The sequence below is a fragment of the Stenella coeruleoalba genome (assembly GCF_951394435.1).
Source record: "Stenella coeruleoalba genome assembly, chromosome: 2".
NCBI classification, from domain to species: Eukaryota; Metazoa; Chordata; class Mammalia; order Artiodactyla; family Delphinidae; genus Stenella; species Stenella coeruleoalba.
Genome location: NC_137147.1, coordinates 28,905,779 through 28,928,873, shown reverse-complemented (window position 1 = coordinate 28,928,873; position 23,095 = coordinate 28,905,779). Strand labels below are relative to the sequence as shown.

General features: G+C 43.8%; 1 protein-coding gene across 4 annotated transcripts in view; it reads right to left on the bottom strand.

The window, feature by feature from the left end:
* ZFYVE1 (zinc finger FYVE-type containing 1) overlaps nt 1-23,095 on the bottom strand; it is a 74,511-nt gene that overhangs the window by 5,137 nt on the left and 46,279 nt on the right. For 2 of the 4 annotated variants that reach the window (XM_079914734.1, XM_079914733.1), the window contains 6 exons: nt 21,342-21,846; nt 15,765-15,979; nt 6,109-6,215; nt 3,983-4,091; nt 2,410-2,507; nt 2,208-2,325 (listed from right to left, as the gene is read on the bottom strand). In XM_079914734.1, coding sequence (XP_079770860.1) covers nt 2,208-2,325; nt 2,410-2,507; nt 3,983-4,091; nt 6,109-6,215; nt 15,765-15,979; nt 21,342-21,846 — 1,152 coding nt within the window. The remainder of the gene's footprint in view (nt 1-2,207; nt 2,326-2,409; nt 2,508-3,982; nt 4,092-6,108; nt 6,216-15,764; nt 15,980-21,341; nt 21,847-23,095) is intronic. The other 2 variants (XM_079914736.1, XM_079914735.1) reach the window with 1 other exon arrangement.

Sequence of the window (23,095 nt, the reverse complement as noted above, 5' to 3'; positions counted from 1 at the left end):
GAGAGAGAGGGGTCTCAAACAAGTTATACACTCATCACAGCCAACTCAGAACCACAAACTCCCTGGCAGAGAAGAACGGGGATGGGCCAGGAATCCCTCTGGCTTCTAGACAATATCACACCCATGAGTCATTGCTGATATTATTATTCTCTTCAAGGTGACCATAACACTTGGTGTACAACTGTTCAATTCAGAACTTACTTTGCTGTAAGTGAGATACACAACCCAGGAAATACTTATGTAAAGAGGACACCTCGGGCTTCCCTGGTTGCGCAGTGGTTAAGAATCCGCCTGCCAATGCAGGGGACACGGGTTCGAGCCCTGGTCTGGGAAGATACCACATGCCGCGGAGCAACTAAGCCTGTGCACCACAACTACTGAGCCCACGTGCTACAACTACTGAAGACCACGAGCCCGTGCTTCACAACAAGAGAAGCCACCACAATGAGAAGCCGCGCACCACAACGAAGAGTAGCCCCCACTCGCTGCAACTAGAGAAAGCCCGAGCACAGCAATGAAGACCCAACGCAGCCAAAATAAGTGAATAAATAAGAGGGTTAACATAAATTATTAAAAAAAAGAGGACATCTCTTCCAGGCGGCCTCCCACCCCAGACTGGGTTAGGAACCCTTCATCTCAGTTCCTCTAATATCTGCACATCTCTAGAAATCCTATTTCCACATGTAAGTGCAATGTCTCTTTATACATCCAACTCCCTATTAGACTGAACTGAGAACAATAATCCTTTTTCTTTTTTGTAAGTATCTAGTTCAGTTCTGGGCACATAGTACTCAACAACGTATGGTGATGAATGAGTGAACAAAGAGAAGGGGAGGAGCCTATATTCCCTAATCCCAAGGACTATGAGGAAGACAGCCTAAAAATAAACTGGTATTACTGTTTTCTTGGAATATAAACTACCACAAGGATGATAGCTTTTACAAGAAAGAACACAGATTGAAAACAAAAGATATTGATCAAAGAAGTCTAGTGAGAAAGTTATACTAGTTCAAGACCACGTTAAATCCTTGGGACAGAATGGCCTGGACCATCATGTCAAGGGGATGGCCTGCAGAAATGAGACCACACTACAGCAGCCAATTCCAGTGCAGCTGGAAACTGGAAAGAAGATGACAAAACAATAAGGAAATCTTCAGTTCTCTGGTATCTGCAGGATCCAGGAAAGCTAAAAGGTGGATCTGCAGATAGGCCTATTAGGCTGACCGGAATCACCCAGCAAGGGGAACACCAACCAAGTAAAATAAGTCCCTTAGAGAAAATCGCTTATCTTTCTTCCATGAAGGAAAAAGGTTTTGGATGTGTTGTGACTGATGGGTAATTCCAAGTGTGAATGGTGGTTTAATGCAGAATGAAAGCACCATATCACTGCCTCATGAACAGATTTGTTTTTCCAACATCTTGAATTCAAAAGTCAAATTAAAAACAGTAAAGGTCCATCCATAGTAATTCCGCTTCTCAGAATATACTTCAAGAAGAATATACTCCAAAACAAAGTCTCTCTTACATGAAGATGGTCACTATAGCCTTTTCTTCGATAATAAAAAAAAAAAATCATAAACAGCATGAAAGAAATCGAACTGTAATACTAGACAGAATATTACACAGTAATTACAAATGAGAACTGTGAAAAGTGAAAACCATGTAGAAACAAAGCAAAATTGTGTATGAGAAAAAAGTGGCACACAAATTGTAACTGCATCTATACAAACATACACATACGGAAAATGAGTGAGGAGAATATGAAAAAATAAAGTTTTATTTGCTAAGGCAATGTAACTGTACAGCAATTTTTAGTTTATTTAAAGTTGTGCTTCTAGGGACTTCCCTGGTGGTCCAGTGGTTAGGACTCCACGCTCCCAACACAGGGGGCCTGGGTTCGATCCCTGGTCAGAGAACTAGATCCCACATGCTGCAACTAAGAGCCCACATGATGAAACTAAGACTTGGTGTAGCCAAATAAATTTTTTAAAAATAAATAAATAAATAAAGTTGTGCTTCTAATATTTATACAAGAAGAAATGGAAAAAATTTAAGGGTCTAGAACAAGAAAGGCTCTCCAGATCACACTTTCCTAAACCACCAGTATATTGAAATTCATGGTTAACCTTAATTGTAAACAAGTTCTGCTTTCCCACACACAGGACTGGACAATACAAGAGAAAACAGGAAAATAAAACAGCTCTTACTCCAGGCCACACATGCACAATCTCTGTCCGCACCACTGTATCCACAGGATCTTGGTTTCCAAACCAGTACTGCCGGCTACGATAGACCACGCCACAGTTGGGACATTCAATTACGTACCTACAAGGAAGGCAAATAGGTACTGTAACCCCACCAGGTGCCTGGAGAGACAAACACACCAAACAACCGGTAGCTGAAACTCACCCAGACCAGGCATATTTTGCGAGACCCATCCAGGGGGAGTCGGTGGAAGCAGCCGTCTTGGGCACCACGCTGACTTCGTTGCCTCTCTCGTAGCAGGCCTGAAATATGGAGCACTCTGCCAGCTTGTACTCTGTCCACCAGACCCCCTGGCCTCTCCACATCCCTGTCCAGCCCCACTGCCCACAAACCACACCAGTGGAGGGTTTACAGACCCTGAGTTTAGCACAGCAGAAGAAAGTCTTTCTCTAAAGAGGTCAGTGCCCTAATATATACAATGGAATATTACTCAGCCATAAAAAGAAACAAAATTGAGTTATCTGTGGTGAGGTGGATGCACCTAGAGTCTATCATACAGAGTGAAGTAAGTCAGAAAGAGAAAAACAAATACCATATGCTAACACATATACATGGAATGTAAAAAAAAAAGAAAAAAAGAGAAATGGTTCTGAAGAACCTGGGGGCAGGACAGGAATAAAGACACAGATGTAGAAAATGGACTTGAGGACACGAGGAGTGGTAAGGGTAAGCTGGGATGAAGTGAGCGAGTGGCATGGACATATATACACTACCAAATGTAAAACAGATAGCTAGTGGGAAGCAGCCACATAGCACAGGGAGATGAGCTTGGTGCTTTGTGACCACCTAGAGGGGTGGGATAGGGAGGGGAGGAGGGAGACACAAGAGGGAGGAGATATGGGGACATATGTATATGTATAGCTGATTCACTTTGTTATAAAGCAGAAGCTAACACACCATTGTAAAGCAATTATACTCCAATAAAGATGTTTAAAAAAAAACCTCGGGCTTCCCTGGTGGCGCAGCGGTTGAGAGTCCACCTGCCGATGCAGGGGACATGGGTTCGTGCCCCGGTCTGGGAAGATCCCACATGCCCCGCGGCTGGGCCCGTGAGCCATGGCCGCTGAGGCTGCGCGTCCCGAGCCTGTGCTCCACAACGGGAGAGGCCACAACAGTGAGAGGCCCGCGTACCGCAAAAAAAAATAAAATAAAATAAATTTAAAAATAAAAAAAAAAAGGAAGTCAGTGCCCTAAATGATTATGAATTGAATGTATACCCATCCCGGGCCCCAAAACTGTGCTATAAATTATATCCCTGTCACAGACAGGAGAAATCCATCAAAACTGGGTTTCTGAACAGCATTTCTGCTCTTAAGAATGAATAGTCAATGTATGGGAATTCCCTGGCGGTCCAGTGGTTAGGACTCCACACTCTCACTGCCAAGGGCCCAGGTTCCATCCCTGGTCAGGGAACTAAAATCCCACAAGCTGCACGGTGCAGCAAAAAAAAAGAAAAGAATGATAATCAATGTAGATGGCCCTTGCATATATAAGCTCAACAAAATAAAGGGGATTGAAGCTTAAAAAAATAAACCAAGGAGTCCCCAGCAACAGACATGTGAGTTCTTATGGTTAGAGCTGGAGAGAAGTTCCAGAGATATTCAATTTGAGTATCAAATACTTTGGGATGCAGCAAAGAATGGTCCCAAGCCAGTCTTCCCAAAAGGAGAGTGTGGCCGGCAAGCCAGCTGCTAGGGAAGAAGCTGGGTGGACTCACCTTGCAGGTAAAAACCCGGTTGTCATACTGGTGAGAGTATCTGCAGCGGCTGTTGGCTTCATGAGGTACTCCTTCTTTCCCATGATTCATGCTGTTCTTACATCCAGCCCTGAGTGAAGCCCAAAAGCTGACAGTGAAGCCGCCAAAAGGAGCCAGCGCCGCTTACGCTGAAGAGTCTCTCACCCTGAGCCAGACCCAGGGCCAAAACCAGAGCTCCAGAATTAACCAGGCCCTGAATACTGAGCAGAGAGAGGGCAGTTTCTTTCAGAAACCCACGTGCCTCTCTCACACTTGCAATCAACATCACTACACAGGTAAAGCAACTATTACTCTTGTGTGAGGAGAAAGGGCCAAAGGAGTAATCTCTTCTTGGAAAACCACCTGGTCCCTCAGTAGGAACGGAGGAGCCAGAAGACACCACCTTGACCAGATATAAAACCTGAATGGCCCTCAGGGAACTCAAAAATCCAAACAGCATGAAATGGGAAGTTTAACCAGAACAGGCTGCCAAGATGTAAAACAAAAACCGACCCTCAAAATTTGGCAGTGCATAAAAAGGAGGCTTAAGCTGAACAAGAAAACCTTCCAAATGAACAGTGAGCTCTGCTATCCTGACAACGCAAAACCAGGGCCTGGGACTTTAGAATTTCACTGTGATAGAAGGAAAAGTTCTGGAAACCCTAGTGAGGCACAGTTAACATGGAAAAGTGATGATCTAACAGATCCTAAGCCTCCTGCTGGGCTCATGGGGCCCGCTAAAGGAAGGCACGTCACACTGGCAATTACCATCCCTCCTTCCTCTCCAAGACAATGCCCAGTTCTCCGTAGCCCAGACTGTATAATTGTAGCCCAGACTGTATAATCGAAGAGCCAAGTCCTTTTTACAAACCCAGAGCCAAGGTGGTGACCCAGCAGGTGGCCTACAGGGATCAATGCAAAAAGGCCATTCATAACAAAAAAGGTTCAGGTCTCCTCTGTATGGACGAATGTGAAGGACAGGAGCAGAAGTCCTGATGAGAGCAAAGACTGCAGTGGTGAAGGGAGTGGAGAGCTGGGGGAGTGTCTGCAAGACACAGTCTGCAATCTGACCCAGACACACTGCATTTAAATCCCCTGGGCTCCATCAGACAAGTCACCAGACTGTGATTGAAGAGCCATTAACGGCTCAAATTAATCCAGTGAGCCTCAAAGTGTGGTCCCCATCCAGCAACATCAGCATCACCTGGGAACGTATCAGAAGTGCAAGTTCTCGGGCCCTACATCAGACCTACTGAATCAGAAACTGGGGGCAAGGCCCAACGATCTGTTTTAACATGTCCTTCAGTTTTTTCTGATGCATGCTAAAATCTGAGAATCACTGCTCTGTTCCCCCGTAACAAAGTGTGATCCATGGACCAGCAGCACAGGCATCACCTGGGAGCTTGTTGGAAATGCAGACTCTCACCCAGACCAGCTGATTCAGAATCTGCATTTAACAAAATCCTGAGGTGATGCATACGCGGATTAAAGTTTGAGAATACTGCCCTAACTCAATGTTCTCAAGTGAGCTGTGTATCAGAATCATCTGAGGAGCCTTTTAAATGCACCAGTGCCGAGGCCCCACCCCAGGTCTGTTAAATGAGAACCCCTGGAGGTGAGGCCCAGGCCTCAATAATTCTGAACGCTCACTGGATAATTCTAATGTGCTCTAAGCATCTGCCCTCATTGTGAAAGCAGTCAACTAGGAAAAATACCTACCCTAGTGCTTTGCACACACCGGGCTACCAAATATTAGGTGAATGGATGGAATGACTACCATTGAAAGCTCTGGTAAGAGAAACATAGAAAAACAGGCAACCTAAAGTTTTCTGTGGTAAAAATTACCCAAACCAGTCAATTTTACATCTAAACCAGGTTGGAATCTTCAGGGGATTCCTCATAACCATGTGTCCTGGGATCCCCTGCAACCTCAGAGTATGGCCCCCAGACCATCAGGATCACCTGGGAACTTGCTAGAAGTACCCCATCTCAGCCCCCACCCCACCCTTAAATCACAATCTAATTTAACCAGACCCCACATGATCTGCATGCACTGTGAGGTCTGCAAAGCACCGTTCTGAGTCTCTTTGCCCAAGATGGGGACTTACCCGCAGCTGAGGCACAGGACAGAGCAGGTGAAGTACTCATCTGGAAAAAAGGAGCTGTGTGCCATCTGGTCATCGGGGATCTCACCGCTGAAGCGGTCGCTCAGGGCCTGTGTGAAGGAAAGGTGATACATGAAGGGACACGGCAGACAGCCCAGAGCTCTGGCCCTTGTACTGCTTGCCTTTTTTTTTTTTTGAAATGAACTTTATTGATTATTGTTTTCCTTTTCTTCTTTGTTTTTTCCCACACCGCCCAGCATGTGGAACTTGGATCAAACCCACACCCTCTGCAGTGAAAGTGCAGAGTCTTAACCACTGGACCACCAGGGAAGTCCCACTGCTTGCCTTTCTAATATGCCCTCACTGCTGGCTTATTTCTTATGGGCTCCACAGCTAGAAGAGGGAAGCCAATGACTTCTGCTCTTTACCCTAGACCTTCTTGGCCCGACTTGCACCAATCCTCACCACAGGAAACCTCAGAAAGAACCGGCCCGTTTCCCACGAGGTCAGAAGTAAGCAAACAAAGTTACCGTTCTCTCCTAATTACCATTTAAGTTATAAACACCTCACACACTCTCTGTCTTTCATTCAAAACCACCAGATATTGACTAATGTCCACTTCAACTTTGTGAAGCTGGGACCAAAAAACCAACACTAAAGAAGGTGGCTTGTCTTTCAGTCAGAGGCAGGCAGAGCTGAGAAGTGAGCTGGGAGTTTCCTGGGCATCTCCACCAGTTCTAACCAAAGGTGCTCACTGGAGTTTATGAAACCACAGAACTATATGTAGAATAAGGGTTATCAGCCAAAAAGCAAGGAGGAATTATTATAGGTTCTGGCAGTCTTTTATCAACTACAGTAACCTAAAAGACAGCAAGTGGCCAGGACTTCCCTGGTGGCGCAGTGGTTGAGAGTCCGCCTGCCGATGCAGGGGACACGGGTTCGTGCCCCGGTCCAGGAAGATCCCACATGCTGCAGAGCGGCTGGGCCCATGAACCATGGCCGCTGAGCCTGCGCGTCTGGAGCCTGTGCTCCGCAACAGGAGAGGCCACAGCAGTGAGAGGCCCGCGTACCAAAAAAAAAAGACAGCAAGTGGCCAAAATAAATGCTAAGAAGAAAGATAAAAGTATTTGCAGAAACAAACTGAAAATTTTATGTTTAAAGGCAGCTTCCATTTCTAAACCTCTGTTTTCACTCACTACTTTATATTGAAAGCATTCTTCAGGCTGGTTTTTTCCTTCCAGGCCCTAACTCGTATGCAGTGGAAAAAGTTATATAAATTAAACAGAAATGGGCTTTCCAGGCTTTAAAAATTATTAAATGCTCGCAATTCCAAGCTTCTCTCAATGCCTCATTCTGAGGCAGCCAGGCACTATTCAGGGGAAGAGAAGTAACAGTAGCTTAAAACAAAATGTTACTTCCTTTAGTAAAAAGGCAAAAGAAATTTTAAGATGAGACTTGGAAAAGGGGCAGATTAGGTTTTAAACTAAGGTTCTCAAGCTCTAAATGGAATTTCACTTAAGGAGAACTTATTTATTAAAGTTCCTTTCCCTTTTTTCAATGAAACCTAATACCCTGAGTTGTAAACGAAGTGTTTACAAAAGCACATGCTCTCAATGTTGAGTCAGGTCAGGTGTTCAGACAAGAGTAGCGGCAAAGAATGTGTCGAACTAAGGGTGAGGGCCTCACCCACGTGCATTAAAATTCAGCTCCTGCAAGGATAATGCACAGGCTTGTAAGACACCATCTGCCAGCGATGGCCAACCAAGTGGCAATCCTTGACTCAGACCAAAAAAAACAGTCTAATAATACATATATGTCCTGTTCTCTTGGGGTAATTCTGTAAAGAGTAACAGGGAAAACAACTAAGATTTTGAGAGAGACTATAACGGCATATACCTATGAATATTAAAGAGAATAAACGAGAAGCAAGGCAAGTAGAATCACCTACTAGCCTACACGGTCCTCCTCTTACTTCAGAATGTGACCCATCTTTCGGGGACCTTTTCCATGAAGCCTTCCCAACCACTCTAGAAAGACCACGCTTTGCCTTCCCTGAGCACCTGCCGTCCTCAACATCTGAACCACGTACTAAGTGATGAGGTGATGAGGCAAAAGCTATGAGCCTGTTATACGTATTTTACCTCCCAGACTAGATCACTAACACCGTGAAAGACATTTCCTACCTTTGTATCCTCCTCTCACTCCGAGCAAATGTCCTAACAAGTACTCAACTAGGACCTCTGGAATGAAGTGCCCCAGCACCAACCCCCATGTGCACACCAACCCCTGCCCTCTCCTCCTCACCTTGGCCCTGCCTCTGCGCCAGGCTTCATCCCAGGCCCACAGGCCCTCTCTAATGTATGGCTAACTACTCGTTGATTGGCCAAATCACTGATAACTCTTAGGGCTGTATTTCTCAAACAGCTGTGTGCATAACTCTCTGGGGCTAGCTGGTGGAAAAATAGAGCATTATCTTCCCAATGCATCAATTTACTGAAAGATACGGGGAGGAAGTTATTTTCAGATAAAAAACAAACATGGATATAGTATGAAACTAAATGGAAAATTTGCATAAATAAAACATGAGACCCCCACCAAAGTTATTTTAGCTTGCAGGTGGCAGGTCTGCACTCTGTGCCTTTATTTCCTTATCTATAAAATGGGGGTGCTAGCAGTACCTTCCTCAGTAGGGGTCTCCATGGATTACACTGTAAAGATCAAATGAAGTTACTCATGTAGAGCACTTGGCATAGACTGAGAGCTCAGAAAACGTTAGCTGCCATTATTAATATCATCTTTATTTTTTATGCTGAGAACTCTCTTATTCCCTCACTAATTCAGGTAACACAGGGGATATAAGAACTTCTCTCTTTTCCATGATGGCTCATTGGTCTTCATGGCTGTTTGCATTTGTTGGTGAATATTTAGCTGCAAAAAGATGCTTATGTACCTAAAGCAGTGTTAAAATAAGAAAGAAAGGGCTTCCCTGGTGGCGCAGTGGTTGAGAGTCTGCCTGCCGATGCAGGGGACACGGGTTTGTGCCCTGGTCCGGGAAGATCCCACATGCCGCGGGGCGCCTAGGCCCGTGAGCCATGGCCACTAAGCCTGCGCGTCCAGAGCCTGTGCTCCGCAACGGGAGAGGCCACAACAGTTAGAGGCCCACGTACCGCAAAAAAAATAAAGAAAGAAAAAATAAGAAAGAAAAAACACAGAGCTAACTAAGGAATGCAGAAGTTACTAAGGAGGTATAAGGAAAACCAAAGAATAGCACTTTTAGCCCCAGGTAACTGAAAGGGTAACCTAAGTCCTAGTTTTCCTTAGGAAAAATAATACCAAATTTAGCATGAATCCAACAGCTGGGTTGAATTCAGAAGGCATGCCACTCTCCAGTAAATATAAAATTGCAGCCCAATAATAGTGATAAGCACAAGGTTTTTTCTATTCCAAATTCAAGTGGCCTGGTTCACTTCTCTGAAAGTTCTTCAGAAAAATGGGGGCATTTCTAAGTGTCTCAAGGCTAAGCATAAAACAATCTGCAGCCTGATTCCCATGGGACAAATCCCCACAGAACCACCATCATCACCTGCCCTAGACATTATGTTGGCCAAGGCAACAGTAACTTCTTGTGACATCAGAAAGAGAAGAACTCCTAGACCAACCAGCCTCATCACTTCAGATGCTGGTCACCCATCCTCTCAAATGCTGGGTAACACAAGCATCTCATTTCCCTCACAAGTCACTGAAGAGCTGGCAGTCAGTAGTGAATGAGAACTTACAAGCATCAGGAGGACTTACTGCATCATGAGTATGTGAATAAAACAGTAACTGTTAAAAAGAAAATCTGATGTTCACGTGTTTTAGATACAAGGGTAAGGAGACACTGTTTTCCTTCCTCTATAACCTGATTGTTCCTTTCCAGCGTGGACATGACCACCTAATCCACATACTTCGTCCTTCAAAAATTCCAAACATCACATCATTCCAGGGTTTCTTGGGCTCTCCTCCTCCTGAGGTCCCAAAGCCTTAAGAGGCAGGGAAGGACCTTTCCTGAGAAAGCTTGGGAAAGCACTTGAGGCCAATCTGGAAAAGGTTGCCTGGAGGCCAGATGATCTTGAACTTTAGTTGCCTTGGCAACAGTAGGGCTCTTACTACTGAACCTGTAAGTTTAGCCCCAGTCACCAAAGGCTAGCAGTGAATTTTGATTTGAAATGGAGACTCTTATGTAATCCATGATGCCACCCACCCCCCCAAAAAATATAATAACTTTATAAATACTTAATAGGTGCTTCCTGATGTGACAGAATTAGAAAGTCAGAGTTTCTAGTTTTAGAGATTGGAGGCTAAAGGAGATATTACATAAAACCTATCGAATTCAACTTTAAAATTGTTCTCTCCATTATTCAGAACTGTAAATACAGGCAACAATAGTTAATTCAATATTCAATTCCCTTATTCAGTAGGGACCTAAGCATCTCTTTTCTTTAAATAGACTTACTTGATCAGTGAGAATATGCCCTGCTGGTAGGTATCTGGGCTGTTGCTACTGTGGAAACAGAGCAAAGGAGTGAGTGGTCAAGAAGTGGGGGAAATAACCCAGCTGGAAAAAAGGGACTGGAGCCTGGACCACAACATGGCTAAATGGTAGGAAGAGTGATCAGGTCAGCAGGATGAATCGGGAAACATAGGGGCAAGCAGCTAGAGCAGAAAGAGACTGTAGATCTCTCTCTCACTCACGCTCACTCACATACACACACACACACACACACACACTCACACATTCTACAAACTCCTCAATCTTTCTCATTAATCACATTTCCTTTTCAATAACGAACATGAAAAGAGAATATGGAGAAGGAAAAAAGATTAAACTTCCCTAGGATCCGATATATTTAGGGAGAAAATATACATATACATTATATACATATACTTCTGTATGCACTGACGTAGCACCAAAATTTCTAGAGGCATAAACAAGAAAGTATTAACAACAGTTATCATACAGTGAGAGGGGAGAGGAGAGAAAGGGACTTAAGTCATGTCTTACATGTTTCTGTACTATTTGAGTCGTTTATCACAAACACACATTGCTTTCTAATTTAAAAAATAACTTTTTAAATTAACCAAACACACAAATACAACTTATAAGAATGTCCTTTCTAAAGGCAACTGGCAATATGCATCAGGAACCTTTAAAGGTGACCACACCTTCTGACCTTCTTAAAAGTTGAGTAACTACTGAGAAGGAATACAACACAGGGTTATATAGACTTGGGAGTCAGACCATCTGGTTCAATCTCTCCACCACTTATTAGAGGAGTCATCTCAGGCCAATCAATGAACCTCTCTGTGCCTCCATTTCTCCACCTCAGAGTTGGTATGAGGATTAAAAGAATGAATACACGTGCGGTGCAGAGCACAGTACATGGCATCAGTAAACACTCCAGAAAGGTTGGCCAGCAGTAGTATTGGGAGTTGTAATTTATCCTAAGGAAACAGGCAGAATGTGGGCAATACCTTTAAATACTTGGAAAATATAATAAGGAAAAAGGGAAACTACTATTAAAATAAGGGCAGAATTACTAAATGTAAAAAATGATCCATTCATATAAATGAAAAAGCATGGAGCTATTTTAAAAACATGTTTTCATAGAAATATTTAATAGCATGGAAAAAATGCTAGGCTTCAATGTTCCATGAAAAAAAAGGTATATTAAGTGTACACACATACATCACAACCCCAATTCTCTTTTTAAAATAAGTAGCAAAGAATCATATAATACCCCATTTTTATTTATCTATTTTTTGCACACTGTTTTTCTTTGCTATTACAAGGATGCTACTATTAACTTCCTCACATAGTTCTCTGTGTTCCTGTGGGAGAGTTTCTTTAAGGCAAATTCCTAGAAATGATATGATTAGAATATATATTATGCATATCTTTACCTCTACTATTGCATTTCAAAGTGGTTGTACTAATTTTACTTCCACTGGAAGTTTATAAGAGTTTACATTGCTTCATACCCTTTTTGACATTTTATTGCCAAACTTGTCAGTGTTTGCCCTTGCATGGTTGTGGTCTTAATTTCTTTGATTACTAGAGAGTTGAGATTTTTTTATTTGTGCATCACAGTCTTGACTGCCTCTTATGTGATTTGTCTCTCCATTTTTCCAAAAGGTTTATACATTTTTTCCTAACAATATTCCTGCATACTTTATGTAAAATAAAAAGAAAATCATATAGGAAACAAAATCATATTGGAATATATTCCTAGGCTTCCTGAAGTGTTTACTCAGTGAGTTAGTGAGGAACTGGACAAGGTAAAGCATAAATACCAGGAGAGAAAGAAAAAAAATGGAAGAATCAGAAAGCCAAACAAGTTATTTTGGCACTGATAATTTATCTGCTTATGACCATCCCAGCTCTTTTGTTCCAAAAAGGATTCAAGGCTGCTTATTTTTTAAAAAAATACAACACAAGGGCTTCCCTGGAGGCGCAGTGGTTGAGAGTCTGCCTGCCGATGCAGGGCACACAGGTTCGTGCCCCGGTCTGGGAAGATCCCACATGCCGCGGAGCGGCTGGGCCCGTGAGCCATGGCCGCTGAGCCTGCGCGTCCAGAGCCTGTGCTCCGCAACGGGAGAGGCCACAACAGTGAGAGGCCTACGTACCGCAAAAAAAAAAAAAAAAAAATACAACACAAAACAAAAAATAAGTGGAGAAAAATAAACGACCATTATTATCCACTGCTATAAACTATGAAGAGTGTATTTTAACAGCAATAAAACTCTCCTGCGTCAATTTGCCTAATGCAGACCTTAAAGGTAGTTTTCTATTAGAGTGATTACCAGAGAATTAACAACTTCTAATTGAAACAAAACAACAACCAGAAAAAGACAAAAACAATTTTTTCAAGGATTTGAGTAAGTTCCAAGACCCCACAGCTCCCTGGGGAGAGCCCAAAACACATGCTTAAACAGGTAACTCCTTCCCATGCACAGAGCAGTGGGCCCACATCTCAGTACAGCACAGACCCTGCCTCAGAGAACAGAATATATAGGAGCCAGGTAAACTCTGAGGACAGCACTTACCAAGAAGCCTCAAAACTCCAGCTGACCAGGCTCATTTTAATCACAGAAAGCTTCATGAATCATATCACTTCATAAGAATACACTATAACTCTTTTTCTCAAAAGTACCTAACAATGGGACTTCCCAGTGGCGCAGTGGTTAAGAATCCACCTGCCAATGCAGGGGACACAGGTTCGATCCCAGGTCCAGGAAGATCCCACATGCCACAGAGCAACTAAGCCCACGCACCACAACTACTGAGCCTGCGCTCTAGAGCCCATGAGCCACAACTACTGAGCATGCGTGCCACAACTACTGAAGCCCACGTGCCTAGAGCCCGTGCTCCACAAGAGAAGCCACCACAATGAGAAGCCTGTGCACCGCAACAAAGAGTAGCCCCCGCTTGCCACAACTAGAGAAAGCCTGCGTGCAGCAACGAAGACCCAATGTAGCCATAAATAAATAAATAAATAAATAAATTTTTTTTTAAGTACCTAACAAACTGGCCTGGAGTAGGACATCCAAGACACCTGAGGGTAGAATCCCTGACCACTAACTACTGCTTAGAGCACTCAGTGTCCCTGAAGGTCTTATTTAAACTTTAAGCTGGGTTAGCTTTGAGAAAACCTAAGGAACTCTAGAATCCAGCCATTGGCCTAGTCGTTCATACTTACCAGATTTTATAGCCCTTTGTATAACATAGCATGGATTCCCCTCTTTTAAAAATGCTTGCAATACTTGGGTGTAATCTTCCACTTGACTACCTTTGAGCCATTACAATGGACAGTAGCCAATAAATCTAAGTATACTTTAACCTCAAATTCTAATTAGAAATATGTATTTCATGAATTATTCAAATATAATCATTTTTCATAGTTTTTTTCCCTTAACATTATTCACATTAGTTAACACTTATGGAAAATTTACTATATACCAAGTACTTTGCTTCTTAAAGTATGTGTTCTCATTTAATCCCCTCCTCAACTTCATTAGGAACTTCAGTAGGAATCCCCTCATCAACTTCATTAGGAACATCCTACTATTGCCCCTTTTTTACAGACGAGGAAAAAGGTCTGAAGAAGTACAATAAGGGCAAGGATTGTTGTCTATCTTATTTTCCACTGTATTCCCAGCACCTGAAACTCTACCTGGCACAAAGATTCACTCATTTATTTGTTGAATGAATGAACAAACGAAAGACAAACTAATTTCCTAAGACCAAGCAGCAGGTAAATGGCGGAAATGGGATTCCAACACAAGTCTGTCTGACTCCAAAGCACCAGCTTTTATAGTCCATTCAGGCTGCTATAACAAAATACCACAGACTGGGTAGATTATTAACAACAGAAATTTATTCCCCACAGTTCTGCAGGCTGGAAGTCCAAGATCAGGGTGCCAGCATGGTGGCCTTCCAGTGAGGGCCTGCTTTCTGGTTCACAGATGGTGCCTTCTCACTGTGTCCTCTCTTGGTGGAAGGGGCTAGGGAGCTCTCTGGGGCTTCTTCTTTTTATTTTTTTTTAACATCTTTGTTGGAGTATAGTTGCTTTACAATGTTGTGTTAGTTTCTGCTGTATAACAGAGTTAATCAGCCATATGTATACATATATCCCCATATCCCCTCCCTCTCACGTCTCCCTCCCTATCCCACTCTGGGGCTTCTTTTATAAGAGCACTTTTATAATGTCACTTATGAGGGCTCCATCTTGATGACCCAATCACCTCCCAAAAGCCCTCCATCACATTGGGCATTAGGATTTCAACATATGAATTTTGGGAGGATACAAACATCCAGCCTTTACCAAGCACTATGCAAAAACCATAAACCATTTTTGAGGGGTAACTTTTCATCCACCACCCCCCCTTTTTCTTTTTAACTTTTCATTTTGATATAATTTCAAACTCGTAGAAAAGTTGCAAGAATAGTACAAGGAACTCCCATATACAATTTACCCAGATTCATAAATCGTTTACATTATGTCCCACTGCAAACTCTTTAAACTCAATGGATTAAGCAAATCAGCATATGCCCAAAGTCTGTTGCTGGGTAAACCAGGGCTGACCTATCTTTACGCAAAAGCACTCCTCCTATCCCTTCCAGTCTCAGGCTCTATGCCCTAACCGTCAGGGCACCCTCAGATCCCTAGCTCAAGTCTTCATGTCCACACTTGCTGTCCCTTCTCCAAATCCCACACTCCCAGCACTGCCCCAAAGGCCCTGCTCCCTCCCTGCTCCTCTGTACTCAGTCTGCAGGCATGGTGACACAGAGGTATACACAAAGCAAACTGCAAAAAAGGAAGCAGAACTGGCAGGAATTGATTTGATGAATTCCTTATAAAGAATGGTAAAATAAGGTTTTTCTCCAAGATGAGGACCTGTCACCTTTTAACTATCATCCAAGATTCCTCCATACTCATGTTCCTGGCAAGATGAGGCCATTCAACAGGTGCAAACTCTACTCATGCCCTTCCTTTCATATATCCTCTCTTTCAAGCCCAGATTTCTAATCACTGGCATCGACAAAAGCTGGAGAATTGAGTGTTCTTACCACCCACTGGTACCCCAATGAGAAGCACTCGGGGCAGAAGCCAACTGACCTTCAGGGCTTTGAAGATGACCCCTGGGTGCCGGGGAGAACGGGTGGTGTTATTCTCTAGTTGTTGCTCCAAAGCACGTCGAAGACCAGAAAAGTCTGTGGGAGGATTGTATGTCCTCGTTCCCTTGTAATGAATGGAACTGAAGGCTTCAGGGAAGCGGCCCAGCTTCCGGAACCGGTCCTGGATGAGCTTCTCGGGCACCTCAGAGGGGTGATCTGGACAAGCAGAAACAGGTACGTGAACAGTGGCCTCTCTTTAAAAGAAAAAAAAAAAGTCGCCTGTCTTTCATTATTAAAGGGATATATAGTCTGACTCCGTAAATATAAAGTACATAAACAGGCAGAACTGATCTATGCTGTTGGAATTCAGGTTACCTTTGCCTAGAAGGGAGCACAAGCTGGGACGTGGGTGCTGGTGTGTCATGATCTAGTACTGAATTCACATGTATGCTCAGCTGGTGAAAATGCATCACATATACACTTTTGATATAATGTGCACTTTTTGGTATGTATGTTACATTTCAAGGAAGTGCCTTTTAAAAAAAATGTGCTCACTGTAAAAAATCCAAACATGGACTTCCCTGGTGGCTCAGTGGTTAAGAATCCGCCTGCCAATGCAGGGGACATGGGTCCGATCCCTGGTCTGGGAAGATCCCACATGCCACAGAGCAACTAAGCCTGTGCACCACAACTACTGAGCCTGAGCTCTAGAGTCTGTAAGCCACAACTACTGAGCATGTGTGCCACAACTACTGAAACCCACGTGCCTAAAGCCCATGCTCCGCAACGGACAAGCCACCGCAATGAGAAGCCCACACACCACAACAAGAGTAGCTCCCGCTCGCCGCAACTAGAGAAAGCCCGCGTGCAGCAACGAAGACCCAACACAGCCAAAAGAAATAATAAATAAATTTATTTAAAAAGAAAAAATCCAAACATGTCAAAGCATAAAAGGAAAGAAATGTACATCCTCTGCTCCCTCCTCCTCCTCATCAAGGTAACTACAGGCCAATGTTTACACTTTCAGACTTTCTTTTCTTACTCAATTACCAACACATTTATGCAACTTGCTTTCATCACTTAATAACATACTGTAAATATGTCCTTGTCAGGTTATACTCTGAGACATTCCTTATTCTTTTTTAACAGCTACACAGTCTTCTATTCTATGGACGTATTCCACCAGTCACCTACGAACGAACATTTAAAATAAATAGCTACTTTGAAAGTGCTGGTCTTATGCTGGTGAAGCTGTGGACAAACTGCCAACGTGTGAGGGTATCAGCCTCCCCATAGTTTCACCAACATTTATCCAGAAATTTGGGGAGTAGCAGTATAAACAGATGCAATAAATATTTTGGAGGTAAAACTTGGAAGGACTTTTAAATTTCCTTTAATGCTTTAACAACAAAATCACTCCAATTAACACTGGAAATGTGGCTTTAGCTCATATTTAAAGGTACAGTCATCAAAGAGAAGTAGCCAAAATTCTGCAGTCAATCCCTAACCCCATCTCCTCCTGAACTCTTCCTGTGAGTCACTCTTGAAGGAAGGAGCAGCCCATCAGCAAGTGACTTCTCCCAAAGGCACCCAGAAGCCTGACCACCTTCACTTTCTCCCAACATCAGCTCACAGCTTGTCCCTGAACAAGTAATCGCTCCCAAATGATTATGGGAGCTTGGTCTGCTCGTTTGTAAAACAGAGATAATTTGCCTACTAACTCCCACCTAGGAATCCTCTGTCCAGAAAAAGACCAGGATCTAACAAAATCCAAAAGTCTACAAGACAGAGAAATATGTAATTATCAATTTGCCCACAATTTTGGCACCTCTCCTACCCTGCATAAACTCTGGCTGTCTTGGTTCCATCTCAAGGTTTCAGGAAACAGTGATGGTATTCCAGAAACAACTCTGGATTTAGGAGTTAGAGACCTTGTTTTGAATCCCAATTTTGCAACCTGCTAGCTGGAACCTCCTTGGTTACATAACCTAAGCTGAGTTCAGTTTCTTCATCTGTAAAATATGGCTGCTGTTGACTGAGCTGAATAACAAGGATATCTTAAGTTAGCGTTTATTTTTAGAAAGTGTTGGGACTTCCCTGGCAGTCGAGTGGTTAAGACTCCACACTTCCACTGCAGGGGGTGCAGGTTCGATCCCTGGTCAGGGAACTAAGATCCCACAATGCCGTGTATCGCAGCCAAAAAATAAAAATAAATTTAAAAAATAAATTCTAAAAAATTTTTTTTTAATGTTATTCAGCATTTTTTTTTTTTTTTTTTTTTTGGCTGTGTTGGGTCTCCGTTGCTGCGCGTGGGCTTTCTCTAGTTGCAGCGAGCGAGGGCTACTCTTCGTTGCAGTGTGCGGGCTTCTCACTGCGGTGCCTTCTCTTGTTGGGAGCACGAGCTCTAGAGCACAGGCTCAGTAGTTGTCGCACATGGGTTTAGTTGCTCCGCGACATGTGGGATCTTCCCAGACCAGGGTTCGAACCCATGTCCCCTGCATTGGCAGGTGGATTCTTAACCACTGTACCACCAGGGAAGCCCTCAGCATTTATTTTTTTAAAAACAAATAAATAAACAAACACCTAGCATAGTGCATGGCACACAGCCAAAAAAAAAGTTACTTTTGAAAGGCTAGTTATTTCAAAATCCTGAACTGGAAGTTAGACCTTCCCCTCACCAAAGTTGTAAAGATCCAAAGTGGCATAAAAATGCTGATCACAGGAGGCACCCTAAAGTCAGCATTTCCAACCCCCTCTCCTTATCTCAGAGTCACATGCTAATGAGGCTCTTCTTCCACTCCGGAATATTTAGATTTCTCATCTTCCCACTAGACCCAGGTCCTTCAGATTCTAACTCCTTAATACAGTCCCAGTCTGTCCACTTCCCGCCTACTGCCCCTGCCCTGGCTCAGGCCCCATCACTCCTCACCTAGTACGGTGATAACCTTCTGGCCATCTCCCTGCCTCCAGGCATGCCTCTCTAGTTCATCCTGCAAAAGGCCGCAGGGGATCTTCTGAAAATACAGATCTGATCACGTAACTCCCTGCTTAGAATCCTTCAGGGGCTCTTGTCATACTTGTGACCTCAATCAAGGCCATCCACGCATGATCTGATCCCTGAGTATGTCCACTACTCCCTCCCACACCATCTATGCTTCAGACACACTGAGCCCCTTCATTCAGCAAATATCTGATGAGAGCCTACTGTGTGTCAAGCACTCATCCAGGCTCTTCAAAGGCAGCAGTGAATAAGACAGGCAAGGTTCCTGCCGTCACGGAGTTGCCATTCCAAGGGGAAAAGGCCAAAAACAAGTAAGCAAACAAACAGGATGATTTCAGACAGCGACAGGTGCCCTGATGCACATGAACAAGGTGATGCAGTAAGACTGTGACCACCGGGGTGCAGGAAGGACCACTTTAAAGGAGACACTTGGGAAAGGCTCCAATGGGGTGAGAGTTGAGATGAATCTGAAAGAGGACGGCTAACTGGGGAAAGACTGTTCCAGGCAGACAGAGTAGCATATGCAAAGATGGGAACAGAGAAAAGGCTGGTATAGCTAGCGGAGAGAGTGAAACGGGGTAACTAGAGAAAGAGTTCAGAAACAGAGGCAGGAGGTAGAGTGAGGACACCGTAATTAGGAGTTTAGATTTTTTTTTTTTTTTTTTTTTTTTGCTGCTTTGGGTCTTCATTGCTGCGCATGGGCTTTCTCTAGTTGCAGCGAGCGGGGGCTACTCTTCGTTGCGGTGCGCAGGCTTCTCATTGCAGTGGCTTCTTTTGTTGTGGAGCACAGGCTCTAGGCACGTGGGATTCAGTAGTTGTGGCATGCGGGCTCAGCAGTTGTGGTTCGCGGGCTCTGGAGCTCAGGCTCAGTAGCTGCGCACGCGCTTAGTTGCTCCGCGGCATGTGGGATCTTCCCGGACCAAGGCTCGAACCCATGTGCCCTGCATTGGCAGGCGGATTCTTAACCACTGTGCCACCAGGGAAGTCCTGGATTTTTATTTATTTATTTTTGTCTGCACTGGGTTTTCGTTGCTGTGCGCAGGCTTTCTCTAGTTGAGGTGAGTGGGGGCTACTCTTTGTTGTGGTGCGCAGGCTTCTCATTGAGGTGGCTTCTCTTGTTGCGGAGCACAGGCTCCCGTAGTTGTGGCATGTGGGCTCAGCAGTTGTTGCTCATGGGCTCTAGAGCACAGGCTCAGTAGTTGTGGCGCACGGGCTTAGTTGCTCCGCAGCATGTGGGATCTTCCCGGACCAGGGCTCAAACCCATGTCGCCTACACTGGTAGGCAGCTTCTTAACCAGTGTGCCACCAGGGAAGCCCTGGATTTTATTTTGATTTAGTGGAAAGCTATTGGCAGGTTGGAAGCAAGAGTATGACATGATCTAAATTATAAATTAAGCTTTTAAAAAGCATCACTCCCCATGCTTTGTGGAGGACACATTGAAGGGGGTGAGAATGGAATCCAGGAACTCACTGTACAACTACCTACAGTTCCCTGGACACAACGAGCTCTTCAAAATACTAGGGGTTTGCTCTTTCTGGAGCATCCTTACTCCCCTCCTCTATATAGCCGAGTCTCTAGAGTTCAAATGTCACCTCCTCTTTCCTAGATCCCATAAGGAGGTGTAAAGGGCCCCTCTTCTGCACTCTCACAGCTCCAGGACCTGTGAGAACAGAACACGTGTGGTCTCTCCAACTAGACTATCAGCTATTCGAGGGTGGGAACTGTTTTTTGTTTTTCAGCTTGGGGCCCCAGTGCTCAGCACATGACATTGTGCACTTAATAGACTTTGTTGACTGAATGAACATAAATAATGTAACTGTTTTAGGGGCCCACACTACCGTCCCTACCTGCATCCAATCACTGTCACTGCACCTGCTCCCTCATCCTCCCACTCAGGTGATGCTCTTGCTTCCCATTTCTTTAAGAAAATAGAAACAATAAGACAACTTCCACACACACATCCACCACATCTGCCTACTTACCAGTAACCATGTCCATATAATCTACCTTCTCTCCTGCTGTCATGGATGAACTGTCCATGCCCCTAAGGTCAACCCTCCACCTGTACATCACTCCTGCTCTCTCTCTTACATCTGCACTTCTTCTTTTCTAGTGAATCATTCCCATCAGTACACAAGTGTCTGCAATACCTCACATCTTAAATTTTAAAAAGGGAAAACTCCTTGAAGTCCCAAATCAGCCTCCAGCTATCACTTCATTTGTCTGCTTCCCTTTATAGAAAGAACTCTTTGAAAGAGGTGAATATACTACCTTAAGTTTTCTCCTTCTGTTCTCTTGATCCCACTCTGATTAGGCTTTCATGCCCACCATCCCTGGGAAACAGTCTTATCCAGATTCCCATGGACTCTAAACCGCCAAAGCCAACAGGCAATTCTCAATCCACATCCTGATCATGAGCAGATTCTGACGTGGTTAATCACTCCATCCCTCTTGAGACACTTCCTTATGTCTTGCCCAGCAGAAATTTTTCTGGGCAATCTACCACCACCAAGTTGCTACTGCAGCCCAATGTACCCAGGAAGGTCAATGTGTGACATAGTACCCCATCTACTCACCAGAGCCTAGCAGCTGAGTGTGCACAGTCTCGTGGAAAATGATAACAGCAGGGCCCAGGGTGGACAGGGGGACATCCAGGCCACAGCGGGCAGTGGTAGCCTTGAGCTCCTTGGTGAAGTGCTTCAGGTAAGCTTCTGAGGCGTCCCCAAGGAACTTGAAGAGGTCATTGTGCAGCCGGTCTGCGTGAGTTCGATAGATGACGAGGTCTGAGATGGCCAGGACCTTAAGCAGCAGCCGTGTTCTCTGGCTTAGGTTCACTGTAGCCCCCAAGAGCCCTTCTGTGTCTATCACTGCTACTTTGTGGACTGGGTCATATGCTGCCCACACTCCCACAGTGCAGGACTCCTGCGCAGGGGAGGTTTTGAAGACTTCCCGGCCATAAAAGAAAGTGTGGTTGAGGGTATGAGACTTCCCATCCCCAGTATTTCCAAAAATGGAAACCACTTTCAGATGCTGATCAGGTTTGCAGTCCAATTTCCTAATAAAGTCCTCTTCATTCGTTACCTTCCCAAAAAAAGGAAAAAACAAAAAAGACAATGAAATATGGAAACTGCAAAATAGCTAGAAACACCTGCAAGAAGAACAAGTGCTTCCCAGGGCCCCTTGATTGACTTGTCAAGGTGGCAAGGAAAAGAAGTCCCAGGATAAAAGCCTCTCACCCAGCACGTACCCCTAGCAAACAGCTAACGGGAACTTTTAAAGCCTCAGTCAGTATAAGAACTTAGTGGTCATGAAAGAGCTAAAACTATAAACTCTTAGAAGAAGACATAGGAGGAAATTTTATGACCGTGGATTAGGCAAAGGCCTCTTAGATATGACACCAAAAGCAATACAACAAAAGAAAAAATAGATAAAATGAACTTCATCAAAATTAAAAGCTTTTATTCTGCAAAGGATTCCATCAAGTGAAAAGACAACCCAAAGAATGGGAAAAATATTTGCAAATCACACATCTGATAAGGGACTAGTGGTCCAGAATATAGAAATAATTCCTATAACTCAACAAGAAAAAAATAACCTAATTAAATATTAAGCAAAAAATCTGCATAGACATTTCTCCAGAGAAGATATATAAATGGTCAATAAGCACATGAAAAGATGCTCAACACCATAGTCATCAGGGAAATGCAAATCAAAACCACAACGAGATATCCCTTCACACCCACTAGGATGGCTATGATCAAAAAGATAATGGCAAGTTTTGGTGAGGATATGGAGAAATTTCAATGCTCATACACTGCTGGTGAGAATGTTAAATGGCACAGCCACTCTGGAAAACAGTATGGCAGCTTCTCAAAAAGTGAAACATAGACTTACCATATGTCTCAGTAGTTCCACTCCTAGGTATAAACCAAGAGAACTAAAAACACATGTCCACACAAAACCTGAACATGAATGTTCATAGCAGCATTATCCATATTAGCCAAAGGTGGAAACAAGCCACATGTCCATCAACTGATGAATGGATAAACAAAATGTGGTATATCATACAATGAAATATTATTCAACCATAAAAAGGAAGTACTGATATATGCTACAACGTGGATGAACCTTAAAAACATCATATTAAGTGAAAGAAGCCGGACACAAAATGTTACATATTCTATAATTCCATTTATATGAAATGTCCACTACAGGCCAATTCATAGAGACAGAAAGTATGTTAGTGGTTGCCAGAGGCTAGGGGAAGCAGGAATAGGGAGTGACTGCTAATGGTACAGGGTTTCTATTTGGGGTGATGAAAATGTTCTGG